General features: G+C 35.7%; 2 protein-coding genes and 2 pseudogenes across 4 annotated transcripts; 1 reads left to right on the plus strand and 3 right to left on the minus strand.

Moving 5' to 3' along the window:
- Positions 1-1125: 1125 nt before the first annotated feature.
- On the minus strand, positions 1126-3809 carry AT2G13840 (Polymerase/histidinol phosphatase-like protein). Its single transcript, NM_126959.5, has 5 exons — positions 3454-3809; positions 2748-2872; positions 2339-2650; positions 1796-1965; positions 1126-1709 (listed from the first exon to the last, which is right to left on the minus strand). Exons 1-5 carry the CDS (start codon positions 3736-3738, stop codon positions 1297-1299), a joined length of 1305 nt encoding a protein of 434 aa, NP_565360.1. The 5' UTR covers positions 3739-3809; the 3' UTR covers positions 1126-1296.
- Positions 3810-5606: 1797 nt separating this feature from the next.
- AT2G13850 lies at positions 5607-10250 on the minus strand (annotated as a pseudogene; the record flags this gene model as incomplete). The annotated part of the gene is made up of 1 exon: positions 5607-10250.
- Positions 10251-11238: 988 nt separating this feature from the next.
- Positions 11239-12265, plus strand: AT2G13845 (uncharacterized protein; the record flags this gene model as incomplete). The annotated part of the gene is made up of 4 exons (NM_001335403.1): positions 11239-11515; positions 11835-11891; positions 12035-12091; positions 12228-12265. Coding segments are annotated over 4 exons (429 nt in total), but the record flags the coding sequence as incomplete, so codon positions are not given.
- Positions 11249-12370, minus strand: AT2G13851 (annotated as a pseudogene). Its single transcript has 2 exons — positions 12344-12370; positions 11249-11512 (listed from the first exon to the last, which is right to left on the minus strand).
- Between the last annotated feature and the right edge of the window lie 9982 nt (positions 12371-22352).

The following is a 22352-nucleotide window of genomic DNA, read 5'->3' on the forward strand; positions in this document are numbered from 1 at the left end:
CGGAAATCAGATGAGACTACGATCGCAGTTACAATCCCCGCTGGACCTAATTCGTGTCTGAGAAAACGCATCTCACGAAACTGCGAATAACTCAACTAATTTTAATCCAAAACCAATTCTGTAAACTGGATAATAGCGATAAAAGACTTGGAAATAACCCTACCAAATTGCATTACCTTTGACAACGATTAGATATGTCGAAAACGTTTTCTCCCAAACCCTAACGATTCTGGTTCTTTTCCTTCTTTCTCTTTTTCTCCTTTATAAAACGAAAAGTGGCTAACTAAAGTCCTAATTTCTAGTTTTCTTCTTTTATAGGCACACTCTAGGGTTTCCAATTAACCCAACCGATTAAACCTGACGATTTAAATACAAACCCTAACCGATTTTCCGGTTCACGGGCGTTACAATTCATAACTTTTACGTTTACCTTTTAGCTTTGATTTCCTGTGTGTTTAGCTCCCTCTTGCATTAAAGTTGTCGGAAGCTAAGTTATTTAGTCTTATAGTTTTTGGGTTGTTGCAGGGAAGAGAATACAGTGCTCATAAATAGACCAACGTATATAATCGATATACTTGCAACCCCATAAATATTAGCAATGATGGATAAAATCTTTTATGTTTCTATTGTCGGTGGGGTATATTCTTCAAGTATATCTTCAGCATGTAATGCTTCCGCAACTATATTATAACCTGTTATTGTTATTTTGGTTTTATAGGGGTATTTTTGGGAGAAATTATATCGATGAAGAGAGAGGATTAATTATTAACTTATCATGCATAGTTTCTTAATATTTCAATCATCTGAGCATAGATATTAATATAGCCCATTTTTGAAATTACCATTTTTACTAAAATCTTACGGATGTCATTTTTTAAAACATAAAAATGTACGTATTGAGGATTTTTTTTGGTAAAAATACGTACTTGATACGAAATACTAAATCCTAAGAACAACCACAACCGACTAAACCCAAACATAACGAATAAAACGCATGTTAAATCACATTTTTGTAGCAAGGGCAAAATCCATAAACTATTCAAAAAAGAGTAAAATCCACAAATGTCATCCAATAAAACGACAAATCCATAATTGATTCTTCTATATATCTTGATATGTGTACTATTTTGTTGGAACTTAAAACTTTTATGTTTGTTAAAAGTGAAAACAAGCATCTCTTATATTTTTGTTTCTTATATCCAAGTGATCTTCCATGGGATTTGGTAATTACTAAAATTCGTGTGGAAATAGCATATTGTTAGGAAGTGAGTGATAAAAAGAGACCAGACTAAATATTTAAGGACCAACTGTGACACATGTTCCGTTTGACATGATTGGTACAAAAGAGAGCTTCAATCTGAGAGCCTCAAAGTCATTGCTGTTTCTCTCATCACTGGTCAACCAAATCGCTAAACATCGGTCCATCAACTCCTTACCACAGGACCAAGCTGAATTTCCTTTCAGAATCCTTGCCTTATCGAACCTTAAGATATTGGAGAGGTTTGAATCTGATGGTTGGTCAAGGAATGCTCTCATGGTTGCTTTAATGGCCTCACACCATATAGGACGTCCAACGTTCAAGAAGTCCTGCAATGCCGTCACGGGAAGGTTTACACTCCCCAATTCTGATTCATTGCGTCCGCCTTTTCCATGATAATCTGATCCTCCTAGCTTTAGCAGATTGTATGTATCAGCCAACTCGCTAAACACTGTTCAATCAACATTAAAATTCAGTGAACTCAAATAGATAGATAGACTGATAGAGAGGGAACGAGGGAGGGAGAGAGTGAGAGACCTTCTAACTTGCCGTCGCTCCTATAAACCTCGACCCCATGAAGTCCAGCATCCTTCAATCTCCTAATAATACCGACATGATTCTTCAACGCCCACGGATGTGCAAGCACAGCTACACCACCGGTTTTGCATATAAGTTTTACTGCTTCCTCGGCCATAGGCTCAGTCCCTCTGCAATAAGGTTATGCAACCATTCACATAGAAAAAAGTCAGTGTGATACTGACAGGTTTTAAACAAGTACCAACGAACTACACCAAATAAGAAAACTGATTAGCAATAGAAGTCTCTAACTATCAACCACTGCCCAAAGCAATATGCAAAACCAATCCTACAATATCCAAACTCATTTTCCCTAAACTTTCTTTTAGCATGTTAGATCTCTACTCTCTAGTTTCTCTAATATAGTTGATGAGCTGTCAACAGAGGTAAAGTCCACTACAACCCACCTAAGGTAAGCACTAGACTAGCATAAGATAATCATAAACGCTTAAATCCCGCAAGGTTCAAAAAAATCAGGTAACCTAGTGAAGAACTAGAACTTACGTAGCATAAGCAGGTCCACCATCATGTAAATATTTAGTGAAAGCTTGTCTCAAATTCTCCACGTAGCCTGCTTCAAGAAGCGCTCGGGCTACATGCATCCTACCCGGGGCAACATCCTTGCCTGCAATCCTGGTAACATGCTCCCATTTTAAAGGTATCTTTAGCTTATTCAATTTCAATACCATTTCTCTCCCACGAACGAAACGCCCATCTCTTATCTTCACCAAGAAATCTTCCAACTCATCATATAATGCTGGACCGGAAGTGCCATAATACGCAAGTATATGCACTGGCTCCTCAGACCCGGAGTCTCTGGATTTCGGCAAAGAAATTCATGACTGAGTTAAAGTATTACAAACAAGTAAGAATATTTTGAATCAAGCAATCACAACAAATATAAAGATGATACCTTAAACCGAATAATGTGCTGATCTCAATACCCGGAATGATCTTGATACCGAATCTACGTCCTGCTTCCACTGCTTCCGGGACACCAGCCATAGTATCATGATCCGTTAAAGAAAGAACTTTCACCTGCTTTGATCACATTGAGAAGCAATCAAATCCCTGATATCATCATGCCATCAACAGCTCCACTGTAAACCCATGCCGGATTGTGATATCAAAAGCGAAATTGATGGAAAAGATAAACCTTTCTCTCAGTCCTACGAACTACTCCTAATAATGGTACAGACGAAACAATCACACAAACAACCAAATCTATAACCTCAATGGTTATACTCTACCTAAAGCAGTGAACTTTGACGACCTACTAAAACAGAGGTACAAAGCTATAATCTTTATGGTAAAACTCTACCTAAAGCAGTGAACTCTGACCCACTAAAACAGAGGTACAAAGATATAAACTTTATGGTTAAACTATACTAAAGCAGTGAACTTTGACCCACTAAAACAGAGGTACCACGCTATAATCTTTATAGTTAAACTCTACCAAGTGAACTTAGTGTTAAGTGGCGAAACATCATCGAATTGGCGTTACCGTTGTGATGCACAATCTAATCAGAGCAATAGCTAATCTTAAGATAATTCACCAGCAAAGCAAAACCCAGTTCAGATCTTCTCCTGATTCACAAACCATAAAATTTGAAACTAACCCCATTGTTATAAGCCCTCTCCACGACCTTTGAAGGTGATAGAAACCCATCGCTGCGATTTGAATGAGAATGAAGCTCAAACACAACTTTCTCTCCACATCTTAGAGAACCAGAATTGATGTTGACGGCAAAGTCATCAGAGGAAGAGGAGAGAGATGGAGAAGAACCTAAGATGAGCCAATCGGTGATTGACTTAAAGGCTTCTGATTGCTCAGTGGTCATCTTCCTCTTGTTACCAGTACTACGCTTCTTCTTCTTGTTCCGCTTCTTCTTATCGTCAGCCATTGTTGGAGATTGTGAGGGAAGAGGTATCAAATTTGGAGGATGAGTTTTTGAGGTCTGACCGTCGGAGAAGGTGACAGTGAGACGAAAAGAGTAGAAATTTGAAATGGTTTTTAATTTCTATTGGGCCTGAAAACAAACCAAGCCCAACAAAAGAAAATTTTGGCGATAATCATAACTAGAAACAATAGCCTAAATATGTGTTGATTTTTTTAAAAACAAATTCACTTTTTTAATAACAAATGCTTTCTCTCTCTTTTTTCTCTTTAAAATTTGGTTGTATTTCTGCATGCTTTTATTCTGACACTGATACTCTACCTATTTGGCTTGAGCAACAACATTGTAATGACTCTCTTTAAGTAATGAATAACGTTTGTCGGGAAAAAGAAAAATTCAGACAATAGTAAAAGTTTATTTCCCTTCGATGCACAGTCCGAATGTTATTTTGGTGCTTATCTTTCCCCATTTAGTCGGGTTTATCATCTAGCATCTCCAGCGATCTTTAGTGGAGATGGTTGGCTCATGTTCGGTAACATCGGGTTTAATAAACGGCGTTAACCGAATTCTAGTTATCTTCTGCCATACTTCTCTGGTGTATCCGGTGACTTTTGCTTTCCTTTCAATAATTTCATAAATTATGAGTTGGTAATAGCGGTTTATGTGATTAGTGTCTTAAAGATTATTATTACCTGGGTCGATCTTTTGAATTTTTGATTTACAGGAATCAATCCAGAGATTTATGTTTTAAGTTGAAAAAAAAAAGAAATTTTCGTTGCATATTTAGATTGTCTTTAGCTGTTAATTCTCTATATGGAGTTTCGATTGGTTTCATTCGGTGAAATCCAGAAAAATCAAGCTTCGATTTTAATATCGGCGATGATTTTCTCACCGGAATCGTACTTGGACGGCGGAGGTTGATGACAAAACCCTTTAGATTATTCATCCACTGTGTAGCTGTTCAGTTTAGAGCTATTGACATGTGAAGTTGGATAGAGCCACATATCATTTATTCTCTATTAAGTAATGCTTTGAAGCTTATGTTGGGCTTAAAAAATGTTTCCTGTAATCTTAATGTTTGTAGGGCTTTTAGCCCATGTACGGTTTGCTACCTCTATAATAATATTTATCCATAAGAAAAAAATGATAAGACCCGCCTAAATAGACGGATATCCTTTATCTTATAAATCACAAATCACCTAATCCATAAAAATTTGCCACATAGATTTTGTTTCAATATTTTGATAAAAATAAAAATCTGTTAAAAAACAGTTCTAAAATAAAAATATTATCGATTTTGATAAAAATAAAAATCTGTTAAAAAACAGTTCTAAAATAAAAATATTATTCTTCGATATCTATATCTGCCTTCTATTTTGTCTAAAACTGTTCTTAGATCCTAAATTTACTAATCAATGTTCAAAATGAAATATATCATGTTTTCAAACCGTTTTATCTCCGATCCTATTTAACTCTCAATCAAATCAATTTTTTTAATCAGTTTTCTCTCCCTTTCCATCGTTTTGTTTTATCTCATATTCATAGAATTTATCAAAGAAGCTGTTTCAAGTTTATGACTACTCTTTCTTTAATTTCACTTTCTCTTTATCTCATATTAATTATTTTCCCATATTTTACATGATTCAGGTTAAATATGCCAATGCCACTGGATTATATTCATACTTCGTAAAAAAAAAAAATTGGAAAATAAGAGATACGCCAATAGCTTGTATGAAAAGCTTAAACCTTGAACTCTTAAATTTCATTCATTCTCTTTCTTAAGGGTTTACAGCGGCTTACATAGAGTATTTATACACAACACATGAACTTGTAAAACCTAAGTAAACTCTCCAGATGTCTTCATCCCATTGTCTCTAACCCATAATGGCTGAGAATTGGTTTAAAAGCTGTAACTCCTCCGTACGAGCTTTCGTCATGACTCTGTTTCTTTTGTCTGTTTGTAGAGGAGATGATCATTGAACATTGCACGACATCGTTTCTTTGTTAGACTTGATGGGTTCCTGTGTTTTTCGGCCCAACTCGTTTGTTTTGGTTACACAAACCTTTGGCCCATTCGTTGTAGCAGACAAAATATTATCGTTTTGAGAAGTCGGTTTGATACTCCCCCTCAAACGCGGTTTGGGTGGAAAATCCACACCAAGTTTGAACCGCATACTGCAAAAAGCTTCATATGGCAAGGACTTGGTGAAGATGTCAGCAATCTGTTGATGACCGGGAATGTGTTTGACAACCAAAGAGCCTAGAGCAACTCTCTCTCGAACATAATGGTAATCAAACTCAAAGTGCTTACTTCGAGCGTGGAAGGCAGGATTCGCTGTTAAGTAGACTGAAGATAGGTTATCACCATAGAGCTCAGGCGTAACAGGAAGAGGAATGCCTAATTCTCGAAGAACATGACAAATCCAAGTCATCTCTTGAGCTGTTTCTGAAAGGGAGCGATATTCTGCTTCCGTTGAACTGCGAGAGACAGTTGGTTGTTTCTTAGAGGACCATGATATGAGATTAGTCCCAAGAAACGTGCAATAACCTCCTGTGGAACTACGTGTCTCTTTGCAACCACCCTAGTCACTGTCACTATAAGCACGAAGACGAAACTCACTGTCAGCTGATTCCTTTTCACTGTAAGCCCGAAGCTTAAAATCAGAGTGCTTCGAGAAGTGAATGCCCATTGAGAGAGTGCCCTTGACGTAACGGAGAATTCTCTTGAGAAGGTTGTAATCTAAACCTGTGGGCTGATGCATCTTTTGGCAGACAAAGTTCACAGAGAACTAAAGATCCGGTCTTGTTAAAGTCAAATATTTCAGTTTTCCTTCAAGACTTCGAAAATAAGTGGGATTAGAGAAGAGTTCTTCTTGATGAGGAACCTTATGAAGTTGAAGTGGCAGTGGAGTAGGCATTGGGGAGCATTCATCCATAGCTGCAACAGTGAGAAGGTCTTCAGCATATTTTTGCGGAGAGAGAAAGAGGCCATTCTCATGAAAGTGAGCTTGTCTACCCAGAAAATAGTGCATTTGCCCGAGATCTTTCATGCGGAAGTGAGTGTTCAAATCCTCTAGAAGTTTGGCCAATGTTGCTGAGTTGTTTCCTGTCAACACCATATCATCAACATAGAGACGTAGGAGTATAAGATCATTCCCTTTGATGTAAATGAATAGAGAAGGATCTTTAATACTGCAGCAAAAACCAAACTCAAGCAGATAATTGCTAAATTTGTCAAACCAAGCACGAGGAGCTTGTTTAAGCCCACATAAAGCTTTGTGTAAATGACAGACATTAGTGGGATTGTTCTTGTCCACAAAGCCAGCAGGTTGAAGCATATAAACAGTCTCTGTGAGATCCCCATGCAAGAAAGCATTCTTTACATCCATTTGCTTCACTTCCCATTCCATGACTGTAACAATATGTAACACCATCCGAACTGTTGCAGACCTCACCACAGGCTATAGGTTTCTAAATAATCAATACCCTCTTCTTGATCAAAGCCTTTTGCAACCAATCGGGCCTTGACCTTATCAAAGGAACCATCTGCATTTAAATTTGTTCGAAAAACCCATTTACTTCCAAGCACATTCATATCAGGAGTATAAGGAACCAAGCTCCATGTTTGTGCCTCCTTGCAGTTGTCATACTCTTCATTCATAGCAACAGTCCACCCCGGATGTTTTAAAGCCTCAGTAACAGTCTTTGGTTCTGCATTTTTTACTTTGTGTGTAAGAAGTCCATACCAGGGATTAGGCTTTGTTATACCTTTCTTGGATCTTGTCATCATTGGATAAGTGGATTGAGTTGAAGTAGTCACTGGCATTGGATGAATGCTCGCTGAAACAGAAACAGCAGGAAGACTCGTTGAATCTGCAAGAATACTCGGTGAATCTGAAGCATCACGGAGAGTCGTTGAGGAAGCTGCAGAGCTTTGAGCAGGAGAGTTGTCAGTGTGATCCGTCCTGTTGTCAAGTGAAGAAGTGCCTATAGGTAAGAGATCAAAGCTCTTCGTACACTCAGAACTCTCTTCACTGGCAACAGTAGACGACACTGATGAGTTCATCATTGGTGGCAGCGATGGAGAAACACTAGTGGTGTTAGTTCTGATACTGATCACAGGAGAAGGCTGCATACCTGCAGCATTTTGCAGAGAGACTGGATTAAGAGAAGCTTCAAATCGTGGCATAAAGCATTGTTGCTAAACTGAAAATAATGGTGTAACGCCACTAGGCTGCAGATGAAGATAGGTGTCTGAGAAAGGAAGGACTGGTCATCAAAGATAACATGACGGCTAATGAAAACTCTGCCTGTAGTGGGAAGAAGACAGCTATAGTCTTTATACTTCTCATTGTAACCCAGAAAAACACACTTCAAGGATTTTGGATCAAACTTTTGTTGAGCATAATCTCTGAGAGTAGGAAAGCAAGCACATCCAAAGGTTCTTAAGGCTTGATAATCTGGTTTATTCTTGTAAAGTAGCTCATAGGGACTCTTAGCATTGTCCAAAGCAGTATGAGGAAGCAGATTACTGAGAAAATTTGCAGTATGAAATGCTTCTACCCAATGCCTTTGAGGAACTTTGCTCTGAAATAACATAGAGAGACCAGTTCAGTAATGTGCCTGTGTTTCCTCTCTGCAAGTCCATTTTGTTGAGGAGTATAAGGACATGATATGTATTGTTGAATCCCATGTTCTTGAAGATGGTTGAGGAAGATCTTGCTGGTGAATTCTCCCCCACCATCACATTGAAAGATAGAGATTTTACTTTGTAGTTGATTCTGAACCAAAGCTTGAAACTTTAAAAAGATCAAGTAGAAATCAGACTTTAACTTGAGAGGATAGAACCAACAGTGTCTAGAGTAGTTATCAATAAATATGACATAATATCTGAATCCTTGAACTGACATAATAGGAGAGGGACCCCAGAGATCACAGTGAATTCTCTCTAGGGTTCTAGTTGCAACAAAAGAAGATGCAGAGAATGACAGTCTTGAGCTTTTACCGGACTGACAAGCTTCACAAATAGCTTTACTATGTTTACTCATATGAATAGACTTAAAAGAAGATAACTGCTAGAGAACATGAGAATTTGGATGTCCTAATCGTCTGTGCCAAACTTCATCTGAGGCTGCAACTTGACGAGAAGAGTAGAACACCTGAAGCTTTGGTTTATCCAACACATACAGCCCATCTCTGTTACTTCCCTGAAGAAGAAGCTTCTTGGTTCCCTTATCACGCACACGAACTTCATCACAATCAAACTCAAAAATGTAGGGATAATCTTTTGTAACTTTTGACACAGAAAGCAACGATTTAGTAATGAGAGGGCATACCAAAACATCCTTAAGATGAAGCTTACCTGAAGTAGAGACAAGACTTGTTGAGCCAGTGTGAGTAATAGGGAGAAAGTTCCCATTACCAACCATAACTGAATCAGACCCAGCATAAGACTTGGTTTGTTGCAGGTGGCGTGGTGAATTTGTTATGTGAGCAGTGGCGGCACTGTCGGTGACCCATTCGCTGCCTGAGTGATCCGTGATGTCTGTGATTTGCATCGCCGTTAGAGCTTGTGGCAGATCATCAGGTTGGTAGCTATTATTAAACCGATGCCAACAGGTGAGAGCATTATGACCACGCTCGCCACAGATTTGACAAGTAGGGCGTTTGGAAGAAGAGTTGGAGGAACCATTGTAAGAGAGTTGTTGATGGAAGCCACGGCCTTGAGTTGAGAAGGAGTTTGAACCACGAGACCCACGAGATCCACGATTTCCTTGTCCTCTACCACGAGTCGAGTAAAAGACAGAGTTTGCTTGAACCGTGTTGAAGGCAAGATGCAGACTAACATCGGAACTTGTTGCGTAACCCTGAAGTCTGTCATCATAACCAGTGAGACGCGATATGATTTCATCAAGCTTAGGTGTAGGTGGAATATCAATAGAACCTTCAATACTTGTTTTAATAGGTTTATATTCTCTACCTGAACCATTCAAAGCAGCAAAGATCTTCATTTTCTCTGGAACCGCACTACCAACAGAAGCTAACTGATCACAAATAGTCTCTAATTCCTTAAGATAAACTTGCATAGGCTTATTTTTCTTTTCTAGAGTTTGTAAACGTCGTTGAAGTTCAAACAACCTAGAAGAAGAAGCTCTATTAAAGTGGTTGGCGAGAGTAATCCATACCTCATGAGCAGTGACACAGTTAACAACAACATTCAATATATCCTCAGCAAAAGACCCAAGAAGCCAAGACTTAACCACCTTGTCTGTTTTGAACCAAACATCAAACTCCGAATTTGGTCTCTCAGTAGTGACGCCATTGATATCCGGAACAGGAAACGTAGGAGTTGGTGCTAAAAGAGATCCAGTGATAAATCCTAACAAGCCTTGACCAGAAATAAAGGATTCAAACCGACTCTTCCAAAGAATGTAATTTTGCTGCGTGAGAGTGACTGTAACACAGTTGGAAATGTTGAGTTGCGGAGCACTGTAAAGCTCCATGGATCTCCTTTCCATAAGCTCTGATACCATGAAAAGGTACTCACATATGAATTTAAAAGGGATTTTCAAGGATTAGACGCCAATTAGTATTTTTTATAACAATGGTTTTGTTTTGGTATATACGATTGAGTGTTCTTAGATTCGATTTCCCTTTTGACCGTACAAGGATATAGAGACACCATTGCTAATAGTCATCTACATCAGAAATACTTACATAGTAGTTTTCTAATGATGATCCTTTTTGATTAGTAAATTATGGTACTTGAATTATGATATATGTGTAATTTAGAATCAGAATGTTTCTGTGATATATATTTCTTATTTATTTATGACAGAGAAATATAATTAAAGCTAACAAATAATGTACGTACTGAATGTTTGCTTCCCAGACTAGCAAGACGCATCAAGGGAACATGATAATTTGCTCCACATAAGAGAGACTTGGTAAATTTGATGAAGGTAACGACTAACGGAGTAATAACTCCAATCTCATCTTTTGTGTGTTATTCAAATGCCTATCTTTTGACTGATTGCAAGATACATGTTTATAATATTAGTTTTAAAGGATAGACAAAATCCACATGCAAACTTATATTTCTACTATAATGTTTTGTAACTTTCTCGAAGTCGTCATTAGTAATAAGCTAAATAACTGATTGACTCATGGCAAAGAGTCCATTCATGGTATCCGTTTACAGAATATTACACTGTCGGACACTTTTACAAAAATATTTGTCGTTTTGAGCATTTTCAAAGGAGTAGACACTTTGCCTTGTTAAATTGTCTAATTTACCCTCAAACCTATTTTCTCTTTCTCTTTAGCAACATTTCTTCTTTTCTTCGTCATCTTTCTTACGAAAACTTCTCTTCTTCATCTCTCTCTTGTTCTAGAATCAAAATCAAATATTATAGGACAACCTCAATATTCAAAATTCAAATTCAAATTTGAATCTTATAGGGTTTATCATCATCTTCTCTATCTCTCAACAATCTAACGGTGACAATAAACAAGACTATCTTTGATTACCAACCTCCACTCCGCTTCCTCCGTAACTTCCAGTTTCACCTCCTCCTTAGCCACCTCCCTCACGACCACCACCACCGTATCCTTTTCCAGCACAACCTCCACCAGATCTGTAACCTCTGCTATGTCTCTCGTAACCACCATCGCGTCCTCCATTTCCGCCACCATCTTCGTATTCATTACCGCCTCCACTGCGGTATCCGCCACCAACTCCATCACGGGCTCCTCCACCGTCTTGAGCAAATGGGTGGCTCTGGTAATTTGATTTTTGGTTTTTGATTTCAATCTCAAGCCAAAGAAGAAATTATCTTAATTGGAGGGTACAAGCCCTTGGTTTCTTTAAGATTGTGATTTATTTTGCAATTTAAATCTTTGTTTTGACATAAATTTGAGATTCAGTTCTTTAAGAAACTTTTTCTTCTTCAACAATGGCGGCTTGATTTGATTTTTGCTCTCTCTCATAGGTAAAACTCGTTTCATCTACGTAGCATCGAGTATCCGAATGGATATATTTAAATGGATTCGTTATTATGGACACTAAAAAATTATTTGTTGATATTTCTTTCAATTTGCAGAGACCTCCACCTTCAAGACCTTATGGACATGGAACTTTGGTTTCTTTACAAACCACGGTAAATGGAAACTCCTATTATTATGGACATGATATATAGAATGGATATGGATCAGTGGAAAGGTTTCCGAATGGATATATTTAAATGGACTCATTATTATGGATACCAAAAAATTGTTCGTTAATTTTTCTTTCAGTTTGCAGAGACCTCCACCTCCAAGGCCTTATGGACATGGAACTTTGGTTTCTTTACAAACCATGGTTAATCGAATCTCATGTTATTATGGACATGTTATATAGAATGGATATGGATCAGTAAAAAGGTTTCCGAATGTATATATTTAAATGGACTTGTTATTATGGATACTAAAAAATTGTTTGTTGATTTTTCTTACAGTTTGCAAAGACCTCCGCCTCCAAGACCTTATGGATATAGAACTTTTACCAAATTCCTGAGATAATCGAGATCGAATTGTTTAAGAAGCTTCTCTTATTTGTTTGCAGAATCGGTACCACCGATTTCTGGTGAGCCGCCGCCATAATCGAAAGAGGAATAGAGCCCAGAAGCGATGGAGACGGAATAAAATCGAGCCCAGAAACTATGGAGAGAGAGGCTCTACAAATCATGGAAGGGGAGAGAGAGAGAGAGAGAGAGAGAGAGAGAGAGAGAGAGAGAGAGAGAGAGAGAGAGAGAGAGAGAGAGAGAGAGAGAGAGAGAGAGAGAGAGAGAGAGAGAGATTTCCTTTATTTCTAATTACGTTTCCTTGAATTGAGGGTAAAAAAGTCCAAATAAAAAGGAATTAGTGTAAAAAGTGTCTATTCCCTAGAAAGTGCCTCAAAAGGAATAATATTCTTTAAAAATGCCTAAACGTGTCACATTCCCATCCGTTTATTTGATTATTCGACTGTTTTTTGTTTAATCTGGAATGCCAACAACAAAGGAATTTGAAAAAGAGGTTATTACACTATGAGACACTTTTAGAAAACTATTTACGGGATTAGGCACTTTGAAAATAGAAGGCACTTTACCAAATCAAAATTCCTAAATTGTCCTTTTAATCACATTGCACGACGTCGTCTCTCTCAACTCTCTTCTACATCGTCCTCATTTCTCTCTCTTTCCAAAATCAAAACCAATTTTTTTACGGGAATCTCAATATTCCAAATCAAAACTAAAAGTCCAATTTTCAACACTTCATCTCTCACTGCAATCGTTCCGGATGGTCCACCATCGCTTCTCCACCACCACCTCTGCTTCCGCCTCCGAGCATGATCTATTCTACGGGCAAAGCAATCCTTTAGGGTTTGACACATTGAATTCAGCGAGTAGGGAGCAGTAGTCGTCGGGATTCTGAAGGATTTGTTTGACACAACGACGAATTCGTTTTAGCGAGTGCTTGGCCAAAGCCAACAACTTTATTCTTAGTCCCATGATTCGTGCTTGGTTTGATCCTCACGACCATCATACATTCATCCCCACCAACGATCTCAACCACCACTTATTGATGTCATCCAAGGGAATCTGTCCATTCAGACGCAAACTTTCTTTATATGTTTATTGTTATATCGAGGTATAAAAAGTTTTGGTAAGATTTATCAAGGAACGATGATAAGAGTATCCATATACATGTGAGCAAATTGTCAAAGCAAAATGGATGATGTATGTGAAATTGGTGATTATCGCTTCGGTAAAAACTTATGCATCGAAATAATAAAGTTCTAGGTTTCCTTAAGATTGTGATACATTTTGCACTCTAGATCGTTTTGACATAAGTTTGAGCTTGTTTGTTTGGTCTCTCATGGCTAATGATTTTTTGAGATTTGCAGCATCCACGATATACTCTAGAATGATCAATCCACATAATGATTAGAGTGTCTACAAACAAGTGAACTAATGGTCAACAAAAAGATGGGCGCTACTCGTGAAATTGGTGATATTCATTGATGTATGAACTTTTGTGTGTTGGTATGAATCAACCATATGAGTCACAAGATTGGATTTATTAGGTTTTGGTTAGGATATAATGTTATACATTTAATAGAAGATAATATCGGTTTTGGTTTATTGTGTTATACTTGAAATGAGAATGCAGTGTGGACAAATCATCATGGATACGACGTGTTTGGTGTTAACTTGGGTGGGATCTAGGGTTCCAATATCGAAGAAGACGGCGTAAGTTCAATCTCTTTCTGCGTTTTTGAATCAATTTTTTAATTATTCAACTTCTAGATTTTCTCCTACAGGTATTCGATTGGGAAGCAGCAGTCAAAGAAATCGACATGGCTTGTCTGAAAAACCACAAACGCTCATCCACCAATTACGGCAAATCTCACTAAGCCACCTGCGAAAAGACAATCTACTCTCGTAAATTCATCGGTAGAACCGAACATAAACCAAAAAATCATCAAGTTGTTTCCGAGTGGTGTAACGATAACGATAATAGTCCTTTAGTTGGAATTGATCATGAGGCAGCTAAAACTTGGATTTATCCAGGTTTGTTGAGATTGATAACTTTATGATATATCTTTGTAAGTTGTGGTATGGTGATGAAATATTTGTTTGTGTGTTTGGTGTTTTAGTGAATGGGAGTGTTCCTTTAAGAGATTATCAGTTTACTATAACGAAGATAAGCCTTCGTTTTGAACTTTGATATTCCATCCTCTCTATATAATGTATAATGTCTGAATGTTTGAATGGAAGTCCAGAAATAGCCAATTAGGTAGTGAACTAATGTTAAGATCAATAAAATTTACTTCTTAAGAGTTTAGTGCAAACAAGGTCTTCGATACATTCTTTATAAGAGCTACGGAACAGACCAAATTGTGACTAAATGCTATATACTGATGGGACTGTCTCTATACATGTGGATAAATGGTCAATGAAACATGGATAATGTACTTTGGATTGACGTCTCTCTTTCTTGTAGAATTAGTAAGTAAAACTCCTAAATTTTACAAAATTCGACTATAAAAATTAGTAAAGAGTTATCGCAGCTGGGATCGTCGGGGACAAAAGCAATTCCTCCATCGATTTCTAGTAAGATGAATCAATTGCTCGTAAAATTGAGAAACAAATTTTCTTATGTCAACTCCAAGCTCAGATCTCCAAGTCTACCATTCTGCTTCATATAAAAATTCAATCGACTACACGTCCTTGAAAAATGTGGCTTCATATCCTTATCTGTGTAACATAGTTAAAATTGAATTCAACCTCTACAAAAGAAAAATTGTAGTTCTCTAATCTTAACCATAAATTTTAATATTTATTTTTTAAATCTAATGGCCTATATTTAAAACTACATAACTCAACTATTTTGATTTTCTAACTGTTTGGTACAGAACAACTGATCGCTCGGCAAGTTTGAGGGTATAAATGTCCAATTTTCTTTCAAAAAGATGGAAAAGTGCCTATACTTTAAAAAGTGTCTATATTGTACAAAGTTGTGTTTAAAGTGCCTTATAGTGTAACAAACCCTTGAAAAAATTGATCCATGTGTCAATGTGGATCGGAGGAAGGACCTAGCCAAATGATTCATTCTTACATAGAATCATTTTGTTCTTCCTCTTCAAATGTATCTAAATACTTCGTAGTTACTTATGTGTAAAATATTGGGTCATGTTTAATTTTTGACACCTTAATCTTTAAAGTTATTTTTCCATACGAAGTACGGGTCTAATTGACTAGTAAGAAATAATTGTAAATTATATTAATGAGTACGAAATAATAATCTATACACTTTTCATAATATTTAGTCATTTTTGTTTTAAAATAAATTGTAATTTTACACAATCCATTGTGTTATATACTTTTACTATCTAATTCATTATAATAAATTAGATTTTAATTCTACACATTCTATCTTATTGATGTTATTTGAATTCTAAATAGTAAATCACACATATTTTTTTATTAGCATTTTATTTTATGATTCATTTTTTTTAATTACCATATCACCACCTTCGTTTTATCCACCATCACCATCACCACCTCCACAACAATCACATGCTACTCATATTTCTTTTAGTATATTATAATTTTTACTAAATTATATTTTTGGTTGTCTCTTTCGTAGTCAAATATTCATTAATAATTTTTGTTTTTTTAGATTTTGTGTTATCATTATATTTTTCATGTATTTTCTCCGAATTACAATACGCGTCTTATATTTGTCTTCTGTATGAGGGATAATTTAAATTTTTACATATGGGAAAAACTTTAGTTTCAAACTTTTTTGACTCATGAGTAATTTTTTTAAAAATTATTTTTCAGTCAAAGGTTAGTTACTAATATTATCCTAAAAATAATTTTTGACCCAACAAAAGGAAAGGTTTTACTAATACATAATGAAGTTATAGCAATGATGGTGTTTCTAAAGAAACTAATTTGTTTGGTGAGAAATTATGAGGTAATCTATTTGTTTACATAGAGGTTAGTATTTACAATCCTTTTTGGTATATGATTAATAACTACGTATAATTTTCTTAATCTTTTTTTCTATTTTAAATCTTTTTTTTCTTGTACACTTAGTAAATTATAACTTACAAATCAACATAAATCCTATTGAGTTTGTAGAAAGAATTTGATTATCTGGAAGAGAGCAATTTTGCTTTTGTTTAGTTGGGCTCTTTATACCTAACACATCAATTTTTGAAAATATGTTGGTGCATGTGAACAATGCAAAAGGGTTTAAGAGAATTGATTTGGTCATTTATGTCATAAAAACTGAATTGTCGTCGTGTAGGTTAAAATGATGAAAGAGAAAAAAGAAACGACATCGACATTTTCAATCTATTTACTATAGAATATTTAATTTTCTTTTAAAAACAACTATATATATGGTAAAGTGTATATTTTTCATAGCTACGAATGAATACTAGTATTTAACTCGTGGTATACCACAAGGCAAATGTTTTTTCACATATATAATAATACTAAATTTTATGGTTTTTAAATTTTAGTATTAAAGTTAATTAATTTATATTAATGTTGTAAGTAAAAAAATTGGTGATGATAAAATAATAAATAGAGATTTAACCCGTATTATATCAATCCAAACCCGTCCCGTTATAAAACTCGTCTCATGTTATTTTAATTTTTTATAAGTATCATATTAATAATGTTTTATAAAGTTAAAATATATCAATAATAATAGTTTTTTGACTTTAATGTATGATATTCTTTGTAAGTTCTTACTTTACTTACACAATAGTACATGAAAAAGGTATTTCAAAATTTTAATATGTATAATGTTATTATTTTAGGTGAAAAATATTATAAATAGTTATTTAGTGTAATCATAATTTAGGATTGATATACTTGTGTTTTGGTCTATCTGCTTTTTCTTTTAATAGCCTAAATTTGGGCATTTTTGTTAACATTGTTGGTATTAGCAATATCAACTTAATACATTTACAATTTAACTTTGCCAGAAAAAGAACAAAATTTAACAAAAATCAGAAAAGAAAGTTTTAGGGAGTGATAATTATTTTGTACAGTTGCAAATTGGAAAAAAGTATATAGAAAAACAAAATTATGATGGATGGCTTCTACAAAATTGGAAAAAGTATTAAAAAAGGGGAAAAATGTCGGAAAATGCGCCAACTTTCAAATTTGGGACGAAAAAAGCATGAACTTTCGAAATGTCATTTAAATCTCAAAGTTTGAGTTGACTTCTTAAAAAATGTCTAAGTTTCGTTGACTTGGTCATTTAAGGCATTCCGTGAAATTTCCGTTAACAGAAAAATAACGGAGTCAACTTTCCGTTAACAGTTCAAAACGACGTCGTTTTAAAAATTAAAGTTAAGAAGAAAATCGGACACAACCTAGTGTCGAACCGACGATTCCCTGCAGCTGTAAATTCATCATCTCTCCCGTAAAATGCATCCAGCTGATAGCTTTCGTTTCGACTGCACCAAATTACACCGAATCACCAAATCCAAATTCAAATTTCTAGTAATCAAGAATCAAAATTAAAGAAGGGTGAAACAAAAAAATGATTACCAGCTATCTGGATCTTTAAGGTAAACCGCCACTTCGCTGATATCTCCTTCATCGCCGGCGATTATGGAAACGCACGATCGTCCGTCACCACTCTCGTCGGAAATCTCCCGGGGAAGAAAAGGACGAACTCGAAGGACGACCCTGACATTAGAAATCGAAGACGAACCCAACAGTTTTTGTTTTCGCTGGGGTTTTCGAATAATCCATTCTCTGTATGTTTAAAAAAAGGAGAGAGATGATTAATTTCAAAATTTGAGTGATCCGTTGATATTTTTATTTTTCAATTGGCTTATGCTCAAAAAACTTTTAAAAGGCCTTTTTGGGTCCATTTATGCTCTGGGTGATTAATACTTTTAGATTGGACGGCTCTCGGTAAAAGGCTAAGAAATTACCGTTAGATGAGTTATCTCCATGTCCGACGGTTCACAATGTCGAGCCAAAACTGTCGTTTGTTACTTCGAAACAGTCGCCCTCAACGGCTCTTAACGATCGCTAAATCCAATGTGCTTAGTTGACTTTTCCGGTTTCAATATCTTACCAGTAACCATTTTTTTAAGGGTAAATTATGGACAGTAACCTTTGACCAAGTTTTAATTTCAGGTCTTGACAAAGTGGATTGGGCCTTTCAGTAATTAACCATTGAGGCAAAATCTGACGAAAATGCCTTTGTCGCTCATAACTGTACGTACGGACGCGTTAGTTATAATCGGACGGAAGTATAGTGTACAGTTCATTAGTTTTTACAGTTTTTTTTTTCTTTTTTATGTTATAAAAATTTATTTTTTTCTTAAAATTGATTTTTTTCTATCATTTAAGACCCACTTTCATATTTTCATTTTTATTATAAATAATAATTTATTTATTAATTTTTACATTAAAGATAATTCTGTACTTAACAATATCATGTACACATTTGTACGTACACGGTTGTAATTTGTGTCCATATATATACATAAATATTAAAATAATTTATATATTTATGTTTTAAATAATTTTTGAATATAAAAAAAAACATTCAATCCATGTACTAATTACACCAAAAAAATACATTAAAACCTAAGAATCCCAAATTACAATTATAAAATCAATGTTAACGTACATTAATACATTTATCAAAGAATATGTACGTACACTACTAACTATGTACCCGGTGAATTATGTAAAGGTGAATATTTACGTACATGAATACATACAGACATGGTAGATGTGAAATGAATGATAATGGTGTGCAGTTCAGTATTAGAAGATCAGTTTTACCTGAATCAGAGTATGATTCGTTGAAATATTATATATGCATAATCTATATTAAAATATACATACATACATATAACTTACATAATAACTTAATTTAGATGTCAAAAAAATAAACTAAAATCTTTTAATAGACAGTGGTTAGAGAATTTTTACACTCATTTTAATGTTATACCATGTATATTCCGATAAATATATTCGTGTACGTACATAACATTAGATTTATGTGATTTTGATATTTTTAGGACGTAATTGTTTAGGGTGGTCGTACACGTGTACGTGTATCTCAATATTATCGTGTACGTTTACGGGTTTAGTTTAAAATTTTATTTGTTCTCAACAATTTTATCTCACCAACAAAGATGTACGTACATTATTATACATGTACGTACATAGAGGTGTCAAAATGGGTCAAAATTCATGGGTCAACTCAACTCAACTCAACCCATGAACCCTAATGAGTTAAATTTTTTGACTCAAATGAGTTGATGGGTCAAATGAGTTATTGAGTCAATTGGTTTGATGAGTCAAATGAGTTGGGTTGTAATGGTTAATGGTTTCAATGATTTACCCAATTAACCTATCAAGTTTTGTAAAATTAAATTAAACCAACTAAAATCTCTAAACCAATGTCAATTTAAGCTTAACCAACACATCTAAACCAATTTAATAAAATCAATATTTTCCAAATTTCTTAAATATACAAGTGATGAAATTGAGAATAAGTAAACGAGTAATTTTTCCACCAAAAAATATAAACCCGTGATTTTCCGCCAAAAACATAAACCCGTGATTTTCCTGCCAAAAACATAAACCCGTGATTTTCCCGCCAAAAACGTAAACCCATAATTTTCCCGCCAAAAACCAAAATCTGTGATTTTTCCGCCAAAAACGTAAAACCGTGATTTTCCTGCCAAAAACGTAAACCCATAATATTTCCGCCAAAAACGTAAACCCGTGATTTTCCCGCCAAAAATGTAAACCCGTAATTTTTCCGCCAAAAAACGTAAACCCGTGATTTTCCCGCAGAAACGTATAACCTGTAAACCTGTGATTTTCTCGCCAAAAACGTAAACCTGTAAACCTGTGATTTTCCTGCCAAAAACGTAAACCCGTAATTTTTCCGCCAAAAACGTAAATCCGTAAAAAAGTGGAATCCGTAAATATTTTAAGTTTGATGATAATAAATTAATAATTATTAATAATGATAATTATTTATTATTGTTTCATAATAATAATTAATTAAATTATGAAACAATCTGACCCTTTTTTAAAAAAAAAATATAATTAAATATTCCCATAAATATCTAATAAAACCAACCAATAACATAATAATTAAACTGCAAGAATACTATTTTATGAATAAATAAATAATTTGATCAACAAAACCAAGAATAACTGACAATCCTAACCGGGTTCCAATAACCGAAAACACCAAACATAAAACAAACGAGTTCCTAGATCATCCTCTCTTCCTTGCCATGATTCCACAATCACACTTTATCTTTATCTGCATCAACAACACAATGAGATGCGTAAGTATTATCATAAATACTTAGTGAGGCGATCCTCCCATCTACGAGCTATACACACAAGCAAATAAAAAGGTATAATCACGAATACAATACAAACAAACCAGTCATTGAACAATTCACCCAAAACACATTCACCACACCTACATATCATCACACAAAACAAATCACACAACACAATCGCTCAGATAAGCTCATAGTCACGCACTCATCTTAACAAATTGATTCTAATAGCAATTAAACCCAGGAGAGACTCTCCTTGCGTCTGAAACAGTCCAGAAACGTCCTGCAACAAGTCTACAACCAAAAACAACATTGAAGCAAACTGGACAGGAAAACCAGAAACAAACTGTCTCAAAGACGAAACCCTAAAATACAAGCTAACCGTTAACTATTCAATCGCTCCGGTGAAATTCTAGCTGCAGACGTCACAAACCTGCCCACAAAATCTCGTGCCGATCGGAAAACAGACGAGACCACGATCTCAGTTTCAATCTTCGCTGGTCCTAATTCGCGTCTGAGAAAACGTGTCTCACGAAACTGCGAATAACTCAACCAATTTTAATCCAAATTCAATTCTGTAAACTGGAAAATAACGATAAAGGACTTGGGAATAACTCTACCAAATTTCGTTACCTTTTACCACGATTTGATATGACGAAACTGATTTCTCCCAAACCCTAACGATTCTGCTCCTTCTTCTTTTCTCTCTTTTTCTCCTTTATAAAACGAAAAGTGGCTAATTAAAGCCCTAATTTCGAGTTTCCTTCTTTTATAGGCACAGTTTAGGGTTTCCAATTAACCCAACTAATTAAACCGGATGATTTAAAAACAAATCCTAACCGATTTTCCGGTTCACGGGCGTTATAATTCTCCCCACTAACATAGATTCGTCCTCGAATCTAGTTTCACCCTTCCACTCCGAGAAACTCCGTACAACTATCACTACAGTCCGCACTCCCTCCAACCAGAGCCCCTCTAGGTCTCTCTATCCAGTCGATATACTCACGATTTACTAGTCATTGTTGCTCACAACTCACTCTCCACTCTCAGACTGCAATCTTCGAGCATAAACCGTCACTCTCAGGCCTCGGCCTACGGTATCTCGGGTATCACACATTATCTTCCCCACTCAAAGTCAAACCCTGAGTTGTGTCGGCTCACTGTCAGCCACAAAGTCATCGAGTTACGACACTTGGAGAAAATAATACCACAAAACTCACTCTCGGGTCGTCACCCTAAAGCGTGCTCTCGGATCGTCACCCGAAGCCACCATACCCCTCGTACTCTAAAGACACCATGTCCCTCGAGTTACTGGTACCTCAGGAGCATACCCCACTCCTCACGAGTCGTTGGGACCCTCATGTCCCTCGAGCAACAATACTAAATGCTTCCGAGCATATCTCCAAACTCTCTCATGGATTCGCGTAAGACACCTCTATGCCTCACCATCCATCATATCCCCTCGAGAACATCCTTATGACCAACTCCCGGCCATCTCGTAAACACACCTTTCTCTTAGGTTGTTTACTCAAACTTTCCAAAAATAGACAAGTCCTTTCTAGGAAACTTTCCATTTTTGGAAACCGCACAACACATTTTTAAATAAGACAACTCAAGTCAAATCCAAGAAAAAAAATACTCATCTTATTAATCATCAACTGTCATGATCGTTACAACTCCAAACGAAAATACAAATAAAAGAGAAATAAGAACAACAACTCAAAAGCTCAAAAAC

This window comes from Arabidopsis thaliana, chromosome 2, assembly GCF_000001735.4.
Source record: "Arabidopsis thaliana chromosome 2, partial sequence".
In the NCBI taxonomy this organism is placed as follows: Eukaryota; Viridiplantae; Streptophyta; class Magnoliopsida; order Brassicales; family Brassicaceae; genus Arabidopsis; species Arabidopsis thaliana.

What these genes read in the sequence shown, in the direction of transcription:
- AT2G13840 (NM_126959.5), bottom strand. Translation starts at nt 3,738, where the DNA reads ATGGCTGACGATAAGAAGAAGCGGAACAAGAAGAAGAAGCGTAGTACT. An exon ending in GGTGGACCTGCTTATGCTAC is followed by an intron (nt 1,966 to 2,338) that starts GTAAGTTCTAGT and finishes ACCTTATTGCAG; the next exon opens with AGGGACTGAGCCTATGGCCG. An exon ending in GAGCGACGGCAAGTTAGAAG is followed by an intron (nt 1,710 to 1,795) that starts GTCTCTCACTCT and finishes TTGATTGAACAG; the next exon opens with TGTTTAGCGAGTTGGCTGAT.